Here is a 16,690-nt window from a genome sequence, read left to right on the forward strand (position 1 = left end):
AGGTATAACTCTCCATTGTTTGCACACGCAAGCCTGAGAGGAGCGGACAGCGGACGCTCAGTTAAAGGTCCCCATTTTCAGCTCTGTGAACTGACGCTTAGCCTTTTTTGTTGTTGTTGTTGCTCAATGCAGATCATGCGCTCAGCTGGCGCACATGTTCATGTGACATCTACTACAACACGTCTGCTATAACAAGCACCAGAGAACATCTTGGGTTGTAGCTTCAGCTTGACTTCAGCTTCCAAACTTTTTCTAACGGAACGTCCTCACTATTAGATCCAAAACACCAATATCATACGATGCACTGAGAATACGTAATATATCTTCATTTTGTTGTTCTAACACAATAAAAGCGAGCTTGCTTTATATTTATTTAACAACTCCAATCGTGACTGGCAGGTGGTGCAGAAAAGTGCTCCGCTCGAGCAGGCGAACGATCACCGAGCGAAAACTCTTCACGTGCGACGCTCTGCTGGCGACTGCGAGCGGAGCCAAACGTAAACCCACCTAGCTAAAAGTCTAATCTTTCTTGTTGCACCCTCGGCGGAACAAGAGCCGTCTTACTCGCATTCTATATGGATGAATTCCATCGCCGCTCTGGATAGCCAATCGAAGTAAGCGGCAAGTATGCCACGTGGCACGAGTGCCTTAGTGAGTTCTTCCGTTTTTCTCCGCTCGCCTGCACTCCCAAAACAGAAAGAAACGTACAATGCGAAATCACGGCATCTTTCTTTTTCTCGCATCGTGACGCGGTAGCGCCCAACATGCGGACAACGAGCGAGCTTAAATTAGAATCAAATTAAATTCTAGCGCTCCACTGTGCCAAAACAACGATTTAATTAGGCGCGCCCCCCGTAGTAAGGGGCTCTTGAATTAATTTCGAACACCCGGGGTTCTTCAACGTGCAGCCAATGCACGGTACACAGGCATTTTTTTTTTTTCATTTCACACCCCAGTGAAAAGAGGCCGGGATTCGAACCCGCGCCTTTGGGCTGAGTTGCCAGCGCCATAGCCACTACGGCGGGCAACGAGCAAGCTTAACAACGAGGCTGTCTGCCATGCGTTCGTGTTTTCGCTTTAATAAAAATGACGATAGTACCATCAGCCCGCTGAAGATTTATACATCGCTGTGTAACGACGAGCACACACACTGAAAACACGGAACAACATATCATGCGTCTTTTCCTTTTAATCCGTACATATTTTCGTATTTTTTTTAAAATCACATGGAGCTTATATTGCGATTTGCCCTGGGGGGGAGGGGGGGGGGATTACCTGCAGAGGCGAACATAACGCGTGCGAAAATTTTCGATGTCCAGGTAGCTAATTCAAGATTCAAAAGTTCATTTTAATAAATCGTATCGCTATACATGTTCAAACTGCAAAATTGAAGCCGAACGGTATAGCCGTGGTTGCTTAGCATTAAACCCGAAGAACAGCAGCACTTTCTATACCATCAGTCTTTAATATGTACTACTAAATACATTAGCGTCAGTTTCCCAGAAGCCTACTTCTAGCACTTCGGAACGAACCTAACTTGAACGCCAATGCATGTTTTTTGGTCATATCTTGAGGCCGGAGTGCGACATCTGCCCTAAAGTAAATTTCTAAAAGTTTAATTTTTGAACATTTAGTTGTCTGGACATCGCGATTTTTCACGCAGGTAATTTGAACCTTTTCCGGAAATCCACCTGAAAATTCGTATCAGCGCTAACTGTCGAAGCTGCTTTTTAATGTATTCGTACTCGGAAAAAAAAAAAAGAAAGGAGATATGTCGCTTGGGGATAACGTATATGCAGATGTCCAAGTCCATGTGACTAAGTGAGTACAGGTCATGATCTAAGACTTGGACACATTAACCTTTGTTTGTTACTTTCCTTGCGCAAATATTATTCCTTTCGAATAAAATTCAGATAAGAGAAATATTACTCGCGAGGGTTGCGCTAATATCACCACACTTTAATTTTCACGACAGTAGTTTTCGTTCGGCAGTCTGATGGATGTAGTAAACCAAGCGTCACAACTAAATGGCCACTCGCTATTCATCGAAGGGCAAGCCTTCGCTGTCGGCAGTGCACACAAAACTAGATTTCCGTCTCCAGGCACTTAACACTTCCCATAAGCAGCTCCTGGGACGAGCTAAGCTGTCTCTGGCATTCTGCCTCGTCACTAGAAAATGTGTCGCTTTTGGACGAAACGCTGGCCGCCCAGTCTGCCATCAGCGGCTGTTTGTCCATCACAAGGCCGTCCTCCTTGGGCGTGTACAAGCGGAACTGCTGGCCGCTCGTCGCCGGCTTCGGGAGCGGCACCGGCGGCAGCCCCACGGTATTGCACCTGTGCAGGTCCTCGGGCCCAACCGGCTCTGCGTACGACGCCATGGACGTGTTGAGCGGCGTCTCCGGCGCTGGCGCCGTGGTTCGGCTAGACTTGCCGTAGGAACTGGAACTGCTGTCCAGCAGGGTGAGCTTGGCGCCGCCGTCCTGCAGAAAAAAGTCCGGCACAGACTTGTGCTGAAGCCTCTGCTTGCCGTCCTCTGGCACCTGGTCCCGCAGCGAACCTCGAGGCTTCTGCTCGGTCGGCTTCAGCCGAACGCGGCTCAAGTCGTCTTGGCTCTGCGACGACGCACCGGCCGCGGGCGCACGCTGAACCATGCCCGGCAGCGCGATGCCGGTCACCTTGCGCGGCACCGGCGGTTTCCTGGCCGCCGGGTCCTCGCGCTGCCGCAGGTGCGCGATGCCCACGCGCACGGGCTCCTCGCTCAGGATGTTGTGGCAGCTGACCGCCAGCCGAGGCTCCATCTGCGGCGTTTCGGGACGCGCCGGTGCGGTCCGCTGCTGGGGAGGCCGCGTTGCGGAGTCGAACGACGATTCGTCGTCCAGGTCCGAAACCGACTTCGACGTTTGCTTGAACGCCGTCAACGGTATCCTTCCGCGCCCTTTGACAGAAGGCTTCGTCTCCTCCGGCGCAAAGACGCCGTCATCCTCCTGAAATCCCAACGAGGCGAAGTCCCCGACGCTCGCCGGTGATTTGGGAAGTTTGCCGTTCTTCGCCTTCGCTCTTCGAAGGCTGTCGGGTTGCGATCGGTGGGCAACGGGGATTTCCGCCACCTTCGGCGGCTCCGGAAAAACAGCATCATCCCGAGCGAGCTTCGCCTTCGTCGTCCTCGGCGAGCTTGTCACGGGTTTCTGTTGCGCCTTCTTGGGGTTCGACGCGTCGATGGAAGCATTGTGAAAGAACTCGCCCTTCTCGAGCGCAATGTTTAACAGCCCGTCGCTGGGCCGCGAAGAAGGTGCCGAGCCGTTCAGCTCTTCCCGCGAGCCCACGGACGCTTCCTTGAAGTCAGTGGCCAAGCTGCCCTTGACTCCGTTCGACGTTGGCGCGGCAAACTTCCGTTGGGCATCCTTGGAAGACGGCGGCCTGCGCCTGGAGCAAACACAGGCCGACAACGACACAAAGATGATTCCGAGCACAATAGCCGACCCGGACGCGAGAGCCAGGTAGAAGAGGATGTCGGGGTAGTTGACGATGAATCCGCCCGCGACGGCGCCAGCTATGATGAGGAGCATGCCAGTCAGGTAGAGCAGTATGACGCACACTCGTGAGCACCCTCGCTCCATTCCCGGCCTTGGAGAAGCCATGGTGGAACCTGGAAGCAACAGCGGACAATAGTAAATTGAGACGGCAAGTCGGAGGACTCTTGTCAAGTGGAACATGCCACAGTGCTTTCCTTATTCTCTTGATTTCACAGCCACGCATCAGCATCTAAATAACGCTCAAATGTCATCAGGTAATCGCTTGTTCATTGCGAAAAACAGTAAAGCCCAGAAAACAGGATTTGAGTGTCCGTAACGTCAGGCTGCACTGCAACTACAAAAGTACGTTTGAATGAAACAAGCGAAAATGCCTAGTCATTAATAGGTATACCGAGTTAACTGCATTGCGTTGTGAATTAGGGATGTAAAATCTAAGTCGGATTTGCACCTTTTGCATTAATAAGTAAAAGAAAAGGAATAAGTCCTTTTTTCTCCTATATTTGTCACCGCTAAAGCATTGCCACATCACATATATGTTTCCGCCTGAAAATTAACAGCATGTGCATCATCGATGACTTTTTCTTGCCTCTTGTCGTAGACCTTAATGCCTTTATTCGGTTCAGCAATATGCCACAATTGGCAAGGCAAAATAAAAATGCGACATAAGTGTACCACGCAATAATACAAACGGGAAACAGCGTCCGCCAAGCATATACACACCTGATGTAAGTATAATGACTATATGAAGGGGCGGAAATGCCTTACAGCTTATTATATATTTTTTTTAACGATGTACTACCTTTGTGCGTTCTGTCTACGACGCTATCTTGTACCTATATGCAGTTCACTCCTTCCGAAAGATATCGATAAGCACAGTTGTAACTGTTGAGATGCCGAAACTTATGCGGCACTGCAATCACCCTAGACGAAAGGATCCGTCCCCTGAAAGATGAAACAAGCCAGCAGAGAGACTCGCATTTGGTATAGCTGCTCGATATCTTCAAACAACGATTACCACTGTTTAGGTAACTATACTGCACCCACCACTTTAGAGTAAAGTTTTCCTTCATGCAACACTGCGAACTCAAGAGGTTCGTTTTGAGTTTTCCTCACCGAGCAAGTTTTTTTGTTCTGTAGGAAGGGAAGCTATAAAAGAAAAAAAGCAGATAAAAAAAAGCAGTGGCCCGAGTGCCTGTTCAAATTTCGTGCGTAGTGGAAGAGCGTACTAGTTTTCCCTCCCTCAATGACCGAAATCCGGCTATGCAGTACGCAAGAAATAAGAGATTACTCTGCTTGCTTTTTTTTTTTTGTTTAATGTCGTTCTACTTTTAACGGCGCAGTCGGTTGACTCGCGCATCGCGGCGTATTTCGGTCGGTCGCTTTCGTGGAAAAAAAACGCCTAACAAGTGAGACAAGGATGACGGGTTTAATAAAAGACATCAAAGGAGCACCGGCCAACCTCTATGGGCCAACGCGAAATGGCGCATAAACAAAAGTCTTCCCAAGTAAGGTGCGCTCGCTTTTTCTGAAATCTTACGATTTCCAGAAGAGCTGGCTCAGTGGCTATGGAGTGGTGCTGCTGAGGGCGAAGGTTCGATTCCCGGTCGGGTTTACGGGATGTTAACAAACCCCGTAATTTATTTTAAAGCCCATTACTTAATTGCAAGGGGAAGGGAATATGGGAGTTCTCGTCCAGAAGACCTACTATATCATAATAATATCATAATAATATAAGATAATAAAAAGCGCGACTAAATCAACCACCCCAGCCATGTGTTGTTGATAAAGTGGAAAAGGAGACTTGCACGGCCAAAATCCATCGGTACAATCCGCCGCTTATAGCGCGTGGAGACATCTGGTCAGGCATTTGATCATCTAGTTTTCTGTTTGCAGCTCAACAACAGGTGTTGCAGCACTGGTTTTGTTTATCCTCGATAAAACGGCCGTCGCTCCATGGTGTCCGGCCGATCTTGGGAAGTAATGAGCAGACCGAGCCTCACATATCCCTGAAGTAGTCGAGCGGCATGCACCGGATGCATGTCTGCAGGACGCGAGATCGGATGGGAAAGAACGTGCTAATCGTGTGCGACTTCATCGAGGCGCACGCTTACATGCTATCTGTCCGCGAGCAGAACCGCGGCTGGCAGTGCGATCACTGAGCCACAACCGCCATCCGCAAGCAGCAAAACGTACACGCATATGTGTGCCGGTACGGTTCCGCGCGCACGTCGCAAGGATGCTCATGGCGCTCTTGGTCAACCCATCTCGAACCCGGCAGGTATCCCCAGTCGAAGCGTGTTTAATCCGGAGCCGATCACTCGACCATCTCAGACAAGTCAGTCCGGTCTGTACGTGGTTACACTTTTCGAGTTCATGTGGCGTGTAATTCAATCTCACAAGGAGCCGAGAGAACAGACGTAGTAACGAGAAGCACGGAGCATAGAAGTACAGCTCGGCCAGCAAGTTAAAAACTCGTATGGAATGCGTTTCCTTTCGCGGCGATTTTTTTTTTTCTCGTTTCTTTTAAAATTCCAGGCCGACGCTTTTCACGCACACACCACCATGCAGCCCGCGTGGCCAAGGGCTTCCATCAAACGGCGCTTTCGGAGCGTGCATACGGCCGCAAACGAAGATGCGCCAAGTCGTTTCCAAGTCATTTTTCACTCGGATTCATTAAGCCCTTCGCGGTGAGCCCACGCAGTAAGTTTCCCGATCCCGTCTATCGAAAAATGTTTTCATAAGCCGGCCCATTACAGCGCAGCGCGGCGATTGAAGTGCTCTTTAGAGCGAACAGGAAAACGAGAAGGGGAGGGAGGGGAGGGGGGGAGCGGCGACGCTTAAAAGGGAGCGCTTTATGGCATCGTCTCGAAACTGCTAGCAAATCACCTCAACGTTCCTCTGGTAATTTTTTTTTAACCAAGAAAGGCGCGCGACGGGTGCACGCCGAGAGGCTTGCAGTCCCAAGTAGCAAAGACAAACGAAACTTCAAATACACATAATTTACCCTGCCAGTTGCTTATAATTTACCCTGCACAGCTCTCGCCGGTGATATTGGCTTCATCTGGGCGTCCGGTGTGACACGGCCACAAGTGCGCGCTAGAACACAAAGCAGAAACCCAGACAGCGGCATAGCTTCGCCGACAGTCTGACAATATCTGCGGGAAAATGTGCACTATAGTGGCTATAACACGAAAACCGATGTCTTTCTACACGGTGTGCATCGATGGCCAGTCACTTGCCTATAAGAAAGCTCACAGGTTCTTAGGCGTTATTGTGGACCGTGACCTAGCGTGGAGTCCCAAAGTCCCCACGTCTCCTACATGAAGTTAAAGTCTCATTTGTATAGAGAATATGTATAAATTCGTAGCTGGAAAATCACGGGGCCATCCGTGCGCTCCATGTTACGGCTATACACGTCACCTTTTCTCGGATTTCTGCGATACAGCCTTCCTGTCTTGTCCAACACAGGCAAGACTAATGTCCTTGCAGTACAAAGTGTACAAGCCCAAGCACTTCGGACATGTCTTGGCCTCCCCATATGTTCGTCGACAGCTGCAACGATTGTCATTGCACGCGAACACCCGATCACCACTCATATCATCGGTGAGACGCTAAGAGCGCACGTTCGACGCCTTTCACGGTTGCTATCGCGCCATTTTGTCGATTTGACAGTGCGAGGACCACATGCTAGATTCCGTGGTATTGTGACGACGCCGTGACTCGATACCACCTGGCTTCAAGCCTGCGAAACGCACAACATCGGCATTGTGGCATCTCCGGCTAATTCACGTGTGCCTCTCAGTTCCTGGAATTGTTAAGGTAGACTTGCCACCCTGAAGCAGTTGTGTCTGCTCCTCTTCAACTAGTCTTATATTGACGGAATACAAATTTACACGGGCGGTTCCACGAATTCCAACAGCTCTAGCGGAGACGTACTTGTTCCGTCACACGCCGTCTCTTTGCAATTTAAATATTCGCACAATACCACGTCTACTCACGACTACAATACCTACTCACAATACCACGACTACAGGGTACTCTCTGCATCAAGTTCCTTAATGATTGAGAGCCCAGCACACGAATTCGTCTTAAGGAACCTCAGCTTAATCAGCAGGTCGTGCACAACTTCAGGATATGAAACAAGAGTTTTGAGCTTCTTACACTTGTTTCCCTTGGCATCGTCGCTTCTCAAGAAAGAAAATGGCACGCCTGTAGTCGAGAACAGCTCCTAGGGCTTCATAATGAGAGAACCACCTAGACGGACAGTCTTCAGCGACTTGATGGCCATGCTCATGGCCCCGCCCCGCACGCAAGACCAAACTTACGGCGCAGCTCCCGCGACGACTTCAACGGGGCAGGAAAATGTGCAACAAAATCATGAACTCCCTTAAATTAACTCGTCTTAATTCCATCCTCCAGAGCTTTGTCAAGTAGGTGGCACGGATCTTTGAAATGAAGTGCCTTGAAATCGGGGCTGGAGAGTTGCAAGTCCTTGTGAAGCTTCTGCACGTAGGAAGCTGAATCGGAGCACGACACAGCTACGTCGGCTAAGGCCTTTCCAACCTTCTGAAAAGCGGTTTGTATAAACATGCCAATTGATACTGCGTTACACTGCTGAACTACTTGCAAGTCTATCATGAGGGCCCTACGTCCGGGAAGCTCGTCGTCGTAGAAGGTTGCAAGCACCGCCACTGCCGGACGTCCACGGAGTTCTGGCGAGTCGTCGATAGTGATGGAAATGGGGCGGTCTTTCACCGAAGAGCTTATTGTCGCAATGTCTTTCACACTGACCTCATGTTGGTATTTCCGATATAGTTGATCACTACCTGGCATCGTGCGTGCCGCTGGACACTTGCTTCGAAAGCGGCTGCCGAGAGGTTGATGCCGAGAGGCCTATGCATTCTTGCATGCAACAGGGCACAAAAGCCCTTCTGTACTTCTTGAAGGCTACTGGACTGCACGAACGCTTGTGACAGCGGAAATTCTTCTGCCAGTGACTCTGCCAATGACAGACTCTTCATTACTTTACTTCTCTTTACTTATCTATTCATCCACTCTCACCCTCCCCAGTGTAGCGTAGCGAACCGGGCACGTCTTTGGTTAACCTCCCTACTTTTCCCTCTCGGTTTCGCTCTCTTTCTCGGAGGCAAATGGTAAAGTTTACTGTGCCAACCACACTGGCTTTCCTGTTATTAGTGTGGCACGCTCCTTGTCGTCCTCTACTTTCTTTTCGTTGTTGTATGACTGATATCACGGGTTGTAACAATTCCACAGAAAGCACTATGCTGGGCTCTAATGGTCGAAAGGGGCTGCGCGCTATAGCATGCCCCGAATAGTGCTTAGTGTGCTGCACCTCGTTATTAGCAGCACCACAACATACTCGCAAAGCCACCGCGACGGGTGGGTCGGCCAATACACTCGTCTGTTTGCAATTCTTCGTGCGACATCCTACATGGCAGTACTGCTGATACTTCGTTCGGCCCGGGCAATAAACGAATAAACGGACTGTTCTTGCCCCCTGGGTTGGGAAGAAGGAAGGCGGGTACATCCTTTGTGGGCGCACCAATTTCGCATGTCTCCGCTCATTGTTATGAAATCCTTTCGCGGAGCGCCTTCGGCAGACGTGGCGTAATGAGCCATTCGCCTGGTAGCGCCGTCGCGCTTTTGTGCGCTAAGCTCTGCACGCCAGTAACGCTTTCATTGCGGCCGAAAACAATACGAAGCTCGCCTTTGTTGCTGACAGAAGGGCGGGGAAAGGCTACGCAATTTCGAGCGTGATAGAACAACAATGGCAGCTGCGATATTTCTCCTCGGTTTCTCTCTCTCTCTCTCTCTCGGTTGTTTCATTTTAGTTAGCAACGACACGAGTCATTCCTTTCGGGCAGCAGGATAAACAATGCGGAGCTCCGCGATGCAAGAACCTCAAACTGGAGCAACGAATGAACTACGAGTATAATGAGACTAGTGTACCGCGCTCATCGGGAACTTTGAGTTAATGTTTGAATTCATTTCTGCAACTGCCATAAGAGCCAAAATACAAGTTTACTAGATTCACATGCGAGTGGAGTGAGCTTGCCACTTCAACGTGGCACGAAAGAAGGTGTACAGAAGCCAAAAAATTTTCATTCTAGAGCAGCGCCTGAATGTGCCCCAGTCACAAGACAACGTGCACGCGCGTGGGCAATATGATATAGCAAAGTATATCACTGTATTTTGGACGCTCGCTATTCTGCCTTGAAAGAGTGAACAAATACTGGTCGCGCAAAGATGCGGGGCCTAAACCAATCGCTACCTTTTTTTTTTTCTTTGTCACACTTCTTTCAGAAGTGACGTATGCTGAGCAGGAGCAATCTCGTACAAAGAAACAAGCATTGCAGCAACGACAATATTATAAAACCTTACCGATAGGGTGGCAACACATTTATGTGCGCCGTGTATGTAATAACCGCCGCATCCAAGACAGCCGACTTTATCTACCGATACGCTTAAAGGAGGCTTCACCCAAATGTGTCATTTCCCTCTTATTTTTCTATTTGTTTCGAGACCCGAAGACTAACACAAACATTCGTTACACGCAATCGTTACACGTGAGTCTCGGCACGCCCATGTGCTGTTCAAAGGTCGACGGAAAGCCGCGGAGCCACCGAGCCCCCCAATAAACAGGCAATTTTATGGGCCATGCCCCAGCGAAAAGCCACCCGCGAGGATCCGACAACACTTTGTTGGGAGCTAGTTGTTCAGTCAGTGCCAGCTGCTTGCTCTCATTAGCGTCGTTAAGCGGCGTTCGAAACGAGTTCCAGCAAGCGCGAAGCAAGCCAAGCAGCGGGAAGCGGGCCTCGAGTGAAACACGGAGGCCCCCGGAACACTTTACAAACGAGCCCCGGGTTCTGTTCTCCTCACGCGGAAACTTTTTTTTTTCTTTTTACCCCGTCCCGGGCCCTCTGCCCTCTTGGGCTCCGAGAGGGAGGCCCCTCGCCAAACTGCCGGCCAGAGAAAGAGCAGCAGCCTTGAAACCAGCTCTAATGAGTTCGCCCAGACGGGATAATGTCTCCGTAACTGTGTCCGTCTTCCCCCGCAGCTTCTTAAACCAGTACCCTGGACTGCTCGTTTCCAACGTCCGCGCCTGGGAGAGCTAACTGGAAATCGAATCTACCGGAATAACAACGTCTCTTTGTTCTCCCAACAATCGCGCGCGCGCGGGCTGAGAGAAAAGAGACGGCGATAAAAGAAAGAGCCAAACTGCCGAGCGGAGCCAAGTTCACGCAGTAAAGGGAGAGAGGGCCGGCCCGAGGAGAAGCAGCAGTGGCGCTCGCGCAACGAACGCTCCCGCCGACGGTCCTGGTAATGGCCCGAATCAATACCAGAAATCGCTCGCGACCCCCCGACGAAGCCTCGCGAACCGACGACGGAGCCGTAACTGGCACCGGAGGAGGGCCTTGTACCGATTCTCGACGAGACTGTCGGTCGCTGAAACACGGAAATTCCGCCGAACGCTTGCCGAGGCGATGAGCGGCCGTGACCGCGAAATTGCGTTCGACGGCCATTGTTGAGCGATCGCCGCTCGTTCCCTGTGCCTCGAAGCAATGCCGCGAGCCACTTAATCGACGAATGCCGTCCACGGTCTGGCCCCAAAACCTGGCGCGAGACTGCGCCATGGCGGGCCTCCTGGCTTCGCAGACGCTCTGCCTGGGGATAAAATTCTCGGAAATGGGAAAACCCTCAACTGCGCACTGCCGAGTGATAGCTACAAAAAAAAAACGAAACAAAAAACGGCGAACTAGGTATCTGTCCCAGAGTTATCACAGAAGCAGTCTTCCTCTTCACCTGTTTAAACAAATATGCATGGCGTTCATGGATCGAAACGCTGCTTTACTTTTGTTAGCATCTGCGAATCTCCATTTATCGCTGAATTGTTGGTGGCCTTTCGAGACTGGACATTTGGAGGACGTGGATTCGACACATTGCGGCCGCCGGTGACTCACGGTTAAAAATTAGTTAAGCGGCTTTGTTGCGCCATCAGATCCGTGAAAACACTCGCGAATTGCAGAACCTCGGAAGAAGAATTGCAAGTGTAAGGTACATACCTGCAATCCTACGCACGCCCTGACGTTACCGTCAGTTAATCACTGGCGACAAATAAAATAAAACGCACGATATAAAGCAATGCACGCGACAAAGACGGTCGCAAAAAAGTGCAAAGGGTGAAAACGATCCCATGGTGGATAGAGGTTCTGAATATGTACGCTGTTCGCGAAGGCGGCCGCTAACCGCAGAACTATCTGCGCGCGGCTGGACACCAAAGCTGCGGCAGCTTTTAGTAGCGGGCAATGACAGTCATGACGTCACTATATCAAGCTGGTACAGCCGGCATTACGCCGAAATGGACAGGAGCTTACAGAAGTCAGCCCGAAAATTCGAGCACGACGTATTGATTTTATCAACAGAAATAAAACGATAGGTACAGTAAAAGCAGCACAACAACAGCCGCCAGCAGTAGACGTATTTGAACACTTCGGTAGGACACTTCGGTAGGACACTTCGGTAGCGCACGGTGACGAGAAAGCTAAGTGCTTGTCCAGCTGGAACTTGCTCTTACTACGCTCATATGGACGTGCACGACACGAACACTGCACGCACAATTTCATGGACAGCAGACATACGTTGTCAGCAGCGCGTTGCACCTTTGCTACTTTTTTTCGACCTGGCGTACGCTTTGCTCGTTCTGAAATGCTGCCTGTTTGCTACTTCACGGGCACACGAAGCCAGCGTACGGCGTAAAATGCAGTCACGCATAGCGAGTCACTTTTGGAGAGCGACCTGCCCCCTCCACGAAGCATCCCATTCGCAGCACGCTGGCGCAGCACGCTGGCGCAGCCTAAATATGCAAATAGACTTGCATCTACACCACACCTGACTCACAAGGCCAAGCGAGTTCTGGCAACGATCGTCTGCTCCAAGGAGCTTCCTGCGAGCAGCCAGTGTTTCTCAAACGCACCGCCCTTTAAGTGTACAGAGCGGGAGACACCGTTCGCTGCTTCAGCAGGCTAACAGAGCGTCCGACATTTCAAATGCTATCCATAGCCGTGCCCTTCAGCTATTGAACGCTTAACACCGGGAGACAAATTCACCTGAATGAAATCTTGGAGCAGCCAGACAAGAACATAACACAGAAAAACGGGGTAAAAAGGTGAGGAGGAAGAAAGAGCCTGCAGTCATACCGTGTCCGGGGAGCAGAGAAACGCGAGCAGGCCGGAGAAATGCGTGCAGGCACAAAGAAGCGCTGACGTTGCGGGGGCGGCAGACGCCGGCGCTCGGAAATCGAAGCCGAGCCTATCCGAAGCAATCGAGATTCGAGCGGGTAGTTTGGCCATCTTTTATTCATGACGATTTCTCGGGACGAACCCGGAGCAGACTCGGTGACCGATTCTGCGGTGAGAGGCGGCGCCTCTGGGCTGGGGCGGTTTGTTGGCACGAGGACCACATCAAAGGGATCGTCTCCCGCTCGGCAAACAATTGAATGAACACGCGGGAGCAGCGTGCCCGCTCTCCTCTACGGCGCCTTTTCGCCCCTCCGCGCCGGCTCAGCGCGCGCAGGCCCACCTGATGATGACGCGCTGGCCGCGCTCGGACGTAGCGACAGACAGACAGACAATGAACTTTAATGTCGGACGTAGCGACCGACACTTTTTTTTTTTCTCGCACGCACGCGCTTGTACTGTTATTCCGAAAGACAACCGGGGCTCCGATTCACAAAGCTTTTCGTTCTGAGGTGCTCTTTGCCATCGGTCGGTCTGGGCCCACACTGGCAGTATATACTGTCCAGCGTAAGCACTGGCTGAAATTTTCCCTTAGAAACAATTTAGAGCAAGAGCTTCTCGTGAATGCGGGCGCTGGTTATCTCTTCAGTGCAAGTTAAAGCACGCGCGACTGTTGTTCTGTTGGAGTAAACAGCACTGCGAAACATCTGCCTAGCAGCGCTATGCGGAGTTCAGCCGTTACATTAATCGACTGTATGCATCTTCCCACAAGGTATCCTGCCAACGGAAAAGCCATCTCGCGAAACTTGCTGTTCTACCTGCCAGGGAGTAAAACAATAGACAATGTAGGCGCCCGGCCGGAATGACCCGTAGGGGGGTTTCCTTTTATTTATCCACTAATTTATTTAATTTTGTTGAATAAACAATTTTGTCGCTCTATCTCTTTAGACTAGCCGAACGGCTGTTCATTGAAGGGAAATGTAGTTGAGGGTGGCAGAGCATTAGTTGGAGAAGCGATCAGATTAGGAAATCTACAGGCATAAGATGGAGTGGTACGACGAAAATGATGATACGCTTCGCGAGACAAGTGCTAAACGCATGAGAAAGCAAGCAGTCAAGCTAGTAAGGTATAGGTTATAAGTACGGGCAGGTAATTATTCAAGAAAAGTGGACGGAGGGGCAGCAGCAGCCGCCAAAGCTAATCGGTAGGGCACTTTACAAATGTCATGCGGAGGTTATGGGTTCAGCTCCCACCCGCAGCAGAGTTCTCTTTATTCGCACTTTCATTTCTATATTAAAAATATTAAGTTTACAGAAAACTGAACCCTCGCGCCTGATTATTTAGAGTTGATTTCCCCCAAGTAATCATTGGCTAGTTGTCTGCCTGGCTTTTTACACTTCTTTCTTTTCTTATTAGTTTTGAACAGGTTTGTGAAATAACCAGCGCTGTTCCGCATTTGCAGGTGTATATGTGGAACAGGCGGAGGTTGCACGACAAATTGCAATGCCCAGGAAACCAATTAAATATTCACTAAGCAACGCTTTAATTATTCACTTTAAGGCACATGTTTCAACTGTGAAATTCAAGCCTATCAGTACAGTGGAGTGCACAGTAATACAGCGACGCCGTCGACGATAGACATATATGCCTGCGCACAGACTCAGGTGGCGAACACGAAGTGCTCTTGGCGTTTAATGTAGTACAAGCACGATTTTCAATGGAAAGAGAAAAAAAGAGGAAGTGCGAACATTGTAAAGGTAGGTACGCTAGGAACATGGGCTTATTTATGAGCTAGTCAAGCTTGAAATCAGTTTGTTGTGACGAAAATAAGTTTACAGCAACACTATACGCGTGCTCTTACCGACGTTATGAGAACAAAGAAAAACTGCGCAAAAAAGTACAAGACAGAGAAAGAACCACACGACTCAGGCGCAGACTAACAACTGGTTTAACGCTCCAACGCCTCTTTCCCACCGACAACAGAACGCATGCGCACCAACCACAAAGACCAATGCCGCTATCATGTAGTCAAGCCTAGAAACGACAACTCCTTGCGGTACAAATGTATGGAAGCCTCGCTAACACATTTATCAGGCCCTAATCTCGCGATTTCTAAAGCTTCGATTACTTCACGCTCTTTCTTATCCCTTGCGCGTCCGACAATCTTAGTCCTGCCGAAAAGTGGGGTACAAACTTTGCCGTCATGCCTGCAGGCCTTGCAATGCTTAGGAAGATGCTGTCCTCTAGAATCATCTAGGGAATTGGCATGTTCTAATAATCTAATATTAATGCAGTGGCCTGTTTGTCCAACGTACACGTTGCCACAACTCAGCGGAATCTCATAGATGGCATTCGCTCTACAGGGCACAGACTTGTTCCTGTGGTTAGTGCAGCACTCGATTTTCTTTTTCCTATCAAGTCTAACTAAATTGCACAGACTGGACAGCTTACAAGGTGCCGAAAAGAGAACCTGTATGCCGAATTTACGCGCGACCGTCTTCAGGCCGTGCGAGGCCCTGTGGACATAGGGCATAACTTCATACTTCCTCCTCGCCTGTGGATCCGCCCCACGAGGCTTTGAACTTAGTCGGAAGGACTTCAACAGGGACTCGACAACAGCCCGAAGAAGGGCCAACGGAAAACCGGCCGACCGAAGGCGATCAGCTTGGGCATCAAAACTGGACTGAACCTTATGAGGACAGGACTTCACTAACGAAGCCCTGAGGCACTTAGTGAAGTACGGCGTTAGTGAAGGACGGCTGAGTAGCTCGGTGCTTCCTTGTTGTACGGCAAACGAGAAACATTTGCATCCCCCAGCAGTCGTCTACCGTATGCGCGTTCATCTATCACAGCAGAAGACCGCCTCCCCCTTCTTTCATCGGTGCCGCAGAAATATCCCCAAAGGGGAGGGAACCAGCAATGCTACAGTTACGACTTCTGCATCTTGAAATACAATGCACGTCATTAAACCGCTTCACCTGCCCTCCCTCACTCCCTCTGTTTGTTTAAGCGCTACGAGAGGAACACGTGCGCACATCTTGCACGTCGTGCTAAAAATTCAGCGCGCAGGCTAAGGCACAAACTAAGGAATACAGGAGTGAATCCTGAATGCGTATATAGACGAACGATTATGAGAATGAATGGAAGGCATACACTTCAGAGTCTTGCTCAAAGCCAACACCTTTTTTTTCCCATAATGCTATCAACGACGGTGGTACCATACTTACCCCCCCTCCCCTCGCGCCTTCCCAAACAGCCCTCCTTCACGTACCTTCTTTTCATTACTCAATATGCCGTTAGGGTTTTGCTCGGTTCGGGTGTCAACCTGCGAGCGTTCTTCAATAGAAGACAGGACGACGAAACGATACAAGCGGGAAGATTGATGAATGCGGAGGAGAGCCGGTGCGGCCGCCGGGATGAATGCACTTGGGCTTCGGCGACGTACAGGCAGCACGTGTGACGCGAGATATCGCAGCGCCTAAAGAGCCTCTGTCAGGTACCCGAGAAGTGCATTAAGGAGCCAGGAGAAAAACACAGAAATAGGCTTCACTTCTATAGCGGCGATCACTCGGTTCCTTTCTCCCTCTGCATTTCCCACTTTAAGGAACACAATTGCCTTCTGCAGCTTTCGCGTTAGTTCTTAACAAAAAGATCAGATAGTGGTTGCTCCATACTTTGACTCGAGGCTTGCGGGTAAGAAACAGAAGAATAGCAGGCTATCATTGCGCAGTACTCAGAGACATCCGTGACAGTATAGAAAAAGAGAAGTTGCGTTGAAAAGGCGGCAGCGCAATAAAAGACGGACCAAATGCACCAACACTCCCAAATCGCCGCCGCATTAAGGAAGTTACGTTCAATGAAAAATATCTCGCGTAAATCAATACTGATAAGTCGTGCGG

General features: G+C 50.1%; 1 protein-coding gene across 7 annotated transcripts in view; it reads right to left on the bottom strand.

Moving 5' to 3' along the window:
* Window positions 1-1,065: 1,065 nt before the first annotated feature.
* LOC139054289 (uncharacterized) overlaps window positions 1,066-16,690 on the bottom strand; it is a 53,734-nt gene continuing 38,109 nt past the window's right edge. For 6 of the 7 annotated variants that reach the window (XM_070531048.1, XM_070531052.1, XM_070531053.1 and 3 more), the window contains exon 3: window positions 1,066-3,646. In XM_070531048.1, the coding sequence (XP_070387149.1) occupies window positions 2,085-3,638 (1,554 nt within the window). In that variant the 5' untranslated portion in view covers window positions 3,639-3,646 and the 3' untranslated portion in view covers window positions 1,066-2,084. Of the gene's footprint in view, window positions 3,647-12,751; window positions 12,855-16,690 lie in introns of those variants that run through there. The other variant, XM_070531054.1, reaches the window with a different exon arrangement.

The sequence above is a fragment of the Dermacentor albipictus genome, chromosome 1 (genome assembly GCF_038994185.2).
Source record: "Dermacentor albipictus isolate Rhodes 1998 colony chromosome 1, USDA_Dalb.pri_finalv2, whole genome shotgun sequence".
Lineage (NCBI taxonomy): Eukaryota > Metazoa > Arthropoda > Arachnida > Ixodida > Ixodidae > Dermacentor > Dermacentor albipictus.